Raw genomic sequence first — 6,000 nt, 5'->3', positions numbered from 1 at the left:
AGGGATACGTGGAAGGAGGTCAGTTGTCTGTGGGTGCAGAGCTTAATCTGAGAAGCCCTAAGCAGCTGATTACTCTGGGGACCCACACCTGGCACGTTTTGCTGTCTGCTCCTGCCTTCCAACACACACGCGCGCGCACACGCGCACACACACACACACACACACACACACACTGAACTTCCCTTCTGCTCACAGAACTTATTATCCATTGTCAAATCCCACTTTCACCTGTACATCTAGCTTTACTCGTGAATTTTCTGCCTGTGCAGTCAGCCATCCTCTCTCCGTTTCCCCTTCTGTAACAGCATTCAAACAGGCGTTCAAATAGTGTGACACTGTCCCAATGAGTTTTAGGATGTTTGTTTCTTTGGGATGAGAGTAGATCCACCAGTTCAGTCTGTCTCTCTGTGTCCCTCGGTCTCTCTTCTCTCTGAACAAATACATTCTGACTCTAACAACGTCTCCCAGGGCTCCCGAGTTCAATGTCACGCTGGGCAGAAGCGGAGCGAGAGTGGGAGTGTGCGGCGTGCAGCCCCTTCCGGCCGGCAGGGGGCAGCCGCGGGGCGGCGCTGGCGCGCGGGCCGAGCGGAGCCACCCGGCTCGGGCAGCCCCAGCCCAGCCCCGCGCGGCGCAGCCCGAGCGCAGCCACTGAGGGCAGCGGCGGCGGCGGGAGCGAGGCGCGCAGCGAGCAGCGGGCGGGCGGGAAGCAGCAGCCGCCGCCCCGCCGCCGCCGGCGCGACGGGCAGCCGGGCTCGCGCGCAGCCGGCTCGGCCCCGGCCCCGCAGCCTCGAGCCCCGGGCGAGCCTGGTCCCGGCGTCCCCCGGCCATGGAAGGAGGCGGCAAGCCCAACTCGTCGTCCAGCGGCCGGGACGATGGCAACAGCGTCTTCCCCGCCAAACCGCCCGCGACGGGCGCGGGGTCCACCGGGGCCGAGAAGGGGCCGGGCAGCCCGCCGGGGGGCGGCGGGACGGGCGCCAAGGAGCTGGGCAACTCCGTGTGCTTCAAGGTGGACGGCGGCGGCGAGGAGCCGGCCGGGGGCCTGGAGGACGCCGAGGGGCCCCGGCGGCAGTACGGCTTCATGCAGAGGCAGTTCACTTCCATGCTGCAGCCCGGCGTAAACAAATTCTCCCTCCGCATGTTTGGGAGCCAGAAGGCGGTGGAGAAGGAGCAGGAAAGGGTTAAAACTGCAGGCTTCTGGATTATCCACCCCTACAGTGATTTCAGGTGAGGGCTCCGCGCGCCCCGCCCGTCCCGCCCGCGCTGCGCGCTGGGGCGCCAGGAGGGGCGCCAGGAGGGGCGCCAGGAGGGGCGCGGGGCTCTGGGTGGGGCGCGGGGTGGGCGAGGGTGGCGCTGCGGCGCCCCCCCCCCCCAGTCGGGCTCAGCGGGCTCTTCCTCTAGTTTCCACCCAGGATGGGGTGGGACGAGGAGTTCCCGTGGCCCGGGAACCGCGGAAGCCTGTCCGCCTTTGCCTCGCGAACTTTGGGGACCGATCGGGGAAAAAGGCCACGGTGACCCCCGATGGGAGGACGCTAAGTTGTGCCGGGGAAACTTTTACTTCGGAGATGGCAGTGCAAAGGAGCGGCCAGAGAGTGGCTATGGGGGTGCCACCCGTCCTTGTGCTCTGCCCCCAAGAAGCGCGTCGCTCCCCAAAGGGAAAGAGGCGCTCCTGGGGCTGAGCAGAGGTTGGGACGGCCGGCCAGACGGTCACCCACAGGTCCCAGCTGTTCCAGCCGCTCCCTCTCCGGGAGCGTTCGTCTGCTTCTCCTCTGCCGGAGGCAGTGGGCAGCCTCGGTGCGTTCTTGCAGACAGTGGCCGGCAGGCCGGGCACGGGGATCTGCGCTCGGACGGCCCCCGGCTCCAGAGTCCACTGCCGCCCGCGCTGCGGGGCTGGGCGGGAGCTCGACGCGCAGCCGAGCCCTGACCCGGACGCGGGCGTTCCCAGAGCCCCTTCCTGAAACACAGGGACACCCTCTCTTGACCTTGACTCCAAGTCTATTTCAGAAACCTCTCTCCGGTTTCCTCCAGCTCCAGAACAGGGGCCGGGAGTTGTCAGCTGTCAGGGAGGGTAATTGCCTCGGAGACTTAAAATTAAGACGTTTCCCGATCTTACTTGTCGCCCAAGTATTCATTAGCTCATGAGCGTGTTTGGAGATTACCAAATGAAGGTCATGAAGTAGATCCTCTGATTAGCCTGCGCACACCCTGCAGCCACGCTATTTTCGCTCCGGAATAAGGCTGGGCTTTCCGTTAAAAACAATAACAACTAGTCACTCAGGGCGGCCTTAATTAATTGATGAACTGAACTCGTTCGGGAAAAAAAAAAAAAAACGAGCGAAAGGAATGTTCGAGCACAGTAAGCAGTTTTAATGGGTGTCTAGTAAACAGCAAACAAGCACAGCAGTAAAAAGCAGCTTAATTTATGTTTGGAAACTAAGGGAAGTTGCCCTGAATTTCAGGCCTTGGTGGGAGCTGTCCACAGTGCTGAACGGCATTAGTTGTGGAAAGCTCGTACTCCCGCCACGCAAAGCCTTGGAGTGAATATCTCCACCTTCTCGGAGATGCATATTGTCTTAGAAATCAGTAGCCTCTATTACTTATGCGTACAGTGAATGGATTTTAGGAAGTGTGTAATTTTAAGGTTCTTATTGGCAAAAACACAGCAAAGTCCAGAGGAGGACTTCCTGAAACCTAATGGCCTTTATAGTCCATTGAAAATCAAGAGTTTGAAAGAATGTTCGTATTAAAAGGATCTACTAAATAATCTAACATGTTTCCTCCACTGGGAAGATACTTGTAGAAACGAACTGATAAATGGCCTTGCCATAAAATGTATGAGATTGCCATGTTCTTTAGAATTTCAAAGGTTGAAATTATATATAGAATACTCTCTTCATCCTCAGTGGAAATATGTTGCAACATATATTACCATTTTTTTTCATGAAAAAACTTTACGTGGCAACAGCCTTCAGTCTAAATAACAAAAATAAGCATGATCTTTCCAGAAATCTATTTGATTCAGTATTCACACACAAATCAAATGCTAAACTTTAATTTCATACCCAGTTAAATGATTACAAAGGATACTTCTATTTTTTGAGCCATGTGTAAAGACTGTGTTTTTCAAAATGGTATCATATATCAAACAAACTTTTACCACTTACTGGATAAAAAGCATAGGGCCATCTTTCAGGAACTGGAATAATGTGCCAAATTTTTTTTTGAATGAAGGAAGTTCATGAAATTAAAATTCTCTGTATTTTCCCAAGTCAGTCACATGAGACAAAATATTTCTTTTCTTATTTATGTTTTTTTATTGTTGTTCAAGTACAGTTGTCTCAATTTTCCCCTCACCACTCCCCCCACCCTACCCATCTCCACCTCCCACCCTTGATCCTACCCCCCTTTGGCTTTGTCCATGTGTCCTTTATACATGTTCCTTGATGACCCTTCCTGAAAAGGAAGAAATGTTACTAAAAAAAGGAAGAAATTGAAATCAGATGGTGGTTCAATTTCATCATGCATTTCTAAGAAATGGGAAGTGACTAAGAAGTGAACTAATACTCTAAACAAATTCCACTGTGGAGTAGTTTGAAATGTTGGAATAATTGCCTAACTGGAAAAAGAAAATGGGAGACATAAACAATTACTATGATTTAGAGTTTTAACTGGAAGATATCTGAAAAAATAGATTTTAAAATTATAATCACAGCGTTTCTCAAACAACAAACTAAGGAAGGAGTCATGTGCATACTTCCTTGAGAGACAAGATCTGACAGTGCCTGTGTCTACAGTGAAGGCCACAGCGGGTAACTGTCCGCACGGCAGCTCCGTCACTGCCACCATCCACGCACCTCAAGGCCCTTTTCTGGGAAAGACACTGGAAGGGGAGGGACTTTGCTGTGGTTCCTGCAACGCCAAACTGATGCTCAGTCATTTATCGACTGAGAACATGACACTTAAGAAAACATGTCCTTGGGGAGGGTATTGTGGATAAGGATCCTGGACAGGTTTCTTTCCTTGACGCTTTCATAAGCCTTTGCATGGCCAAGCAAGTGACTCCTCTGCTTTTGGGTCAGGCCTGCACTGCCGATTGGAGCAGGAGCCTGCTACTCCAGGGCACGTCTGCTTGGGAGCACTGTGTGTCTTCCTTCTCAGGACACCGTCTGCCACTTCCTTAGGTGGCAGGGCTGAGCTCCCACTGAGACCTGGGGAGAGCTCCTGCGTCTCCGCAGTGGCCCCTGGGAGCTAGTGCTCTGTCTGGAAGGTGGTTTTCTCCCGCCTCCATTGAAAGTAGGGCAGAGGCTCTGTAGTTCCCTTCTTTCTCAGGAGAAGATGATGTTAGGAAACTTCAGAGATGAAACCAGAGTCAAAGAATATCAACACGGTTAGAAAAACTGGGTGGGAGCTAGAGAGTTGAGTAAAAACACATTATGTTTTTGTTCCTACCATGGTCTCTCGTCACCCAAACTAAGAAAACAGAGTTGCTTCAGAAGGACAGTCGCACTGGTCTTTGCAGAGTGAGGCCATGGTGTCAGTCTTACTGACATTTGTGCGAGCAACACACACAAATATCTACTTTGGAGGTTAAATTCGATGTTTGAGATTACAAACAGTGATCATATATGTATTAGCTATGGTTTTATTTTTCACTTATTTGATATAACAGTATGCCTGGCCAAGCTGTGTGCTTTCACAGCCAACCCATGTCTGTGATGCAATCATTGGAATACACTGAAAGAATATCTAGAGTGCTTTTGTGGATGGTTTTTATTACGGAAGTAATTTACCTCGGAAGAGTGTATTGCCCTCCTATATGCCATTTCGGGGATTCTGACATTTTGTTGGATTGCCCTTATGTGAGGGTTCTTTGAAAAATACTGCTCCTATTCCCTATACAGGGTCCGGCGGAAGTAAGGCTCGCTTGAGTGCGGTTGGTGGGGTACATGAAGGTCTCGCACGAGATGGACAGCAACTTGATCACGTCCCCTAAAATGGCACAGGGTGTGCTTGAGTGTGATACGGTTATGTTACAGAATTACATGCTTCTAATTTTGTAATAAAAGAGTTTGTAATAAAAACAGGAGCGTTATTTGTGCCGGGCCCTGTATGTTGCCTGCCAGCCTCTTGCTTCTGGTAAGGGAGATCTTTTTAATATCTTGGTGTTAGTTCTTGCACTGCTGTTCATCAGTTAGTCTGAGCACCTGTGGGGAAAGCTTGGGGTGTGTGCTGAGGCACACAAGGTCTCCAGAGGTGGGAGTCACTTCCTGAAGAAGGGACTCGCTGGGTCTCCATCTCCGCTTGGAGTTGCATCCACAAGTGCTGATGTCAGAGGTCGCTGATGTGCTCATTAGCGGAGGGAGGCTTCGCCCCGCCACACAGTTAGTCCGGCAGACCTTCCGTCTCCAGGAGCTCCTCACGGGGAAACAAGCCGACCCTCTGGGGTTTGAGGACTAATTAGCGGCTGTTTCGTTACCCTTGTGCCGAATGCACTCTGCTCTCCCAGCAACGCTCCTTTTATTTCCTTTCCACATCAACACAGCCAAAATTAACTGTAAGAACTTACCGTGTTTTCTCTGTTAGGTGGACCTTTTCATGTCTTACAAATTCAATTATGTTTTTTTCTTAGTGGTTCTAACAATTTTAGGCCCAATTAAAGTAAAATTATTAGAAAGATTTGGAGTTAGGAATTTTTTCAGTTACGTTTTCATAGTATACATATGAGTTATACAATGTGACATTTTATTAAATGTTTTGCTCTTTGTACTTATGATATTACAGTGATATTATACTATTAATATATTACAAGGTGTTTTCCATTTTCTTTCTGAACAAGTTTCTCTTTAAACCTACTTTTGGGGACTTGGCATAAACTGAGTCATTGGGAAGATGCACTTTTACCAATTCATATTTAATTATATGGACTCGTGTTGGTGAACTTGAATGGTTTTTTTTTTTTTAGATTTTGTTTATTTGTTTTTAGAGATGGAGAAGGGAGGGAGA

General features: G+C 50.2%; 1 protein-coding gene across 1 annotated transcript in view; it reads left to right on the top strand.

Annotated features, from left to right (window-relative positions):
• The first annotated feature begins 688 nt into the window (after positions 1-688).
• HCN1 (hyperpolarization activated cyclic nucleotide gated potassium channel 1) overlaps positions 689-6,000 on the top strand; it is a 296,663-nt gene continuing 291,351 nt past the window's right edge. Inside the window, exon 1 of the mRNA XM_024571964.4 lies at positions 689-1,224. Coding sequence (XP_024427732.3) covers positions 827-1,224 — 398 coding nt within the window. The 5' untranslated portion in view covers positions 689-826. The remainder of the gene's footprint in view (positions 1,225-6,000) is intronic.

This window comes from Desmodus rotundus, chromosome 1, assembly GCF_022682495.2.
Source record: "Desmodus rotundus isolate HL8 chromosome 1, HLdesRot8A.1, whole genome shotgun sequence".
In the NCBI taxonomy this organism is placed as follows: Eukaryota; Metazoa; Chordata; class Mammalia; order Chiroptera; family Phyllostomidae; genus Desmodus; species Desmodus rotundus.
This window is presented reverse-complemented; position numbering and strand designations above follow the sequence as displayed.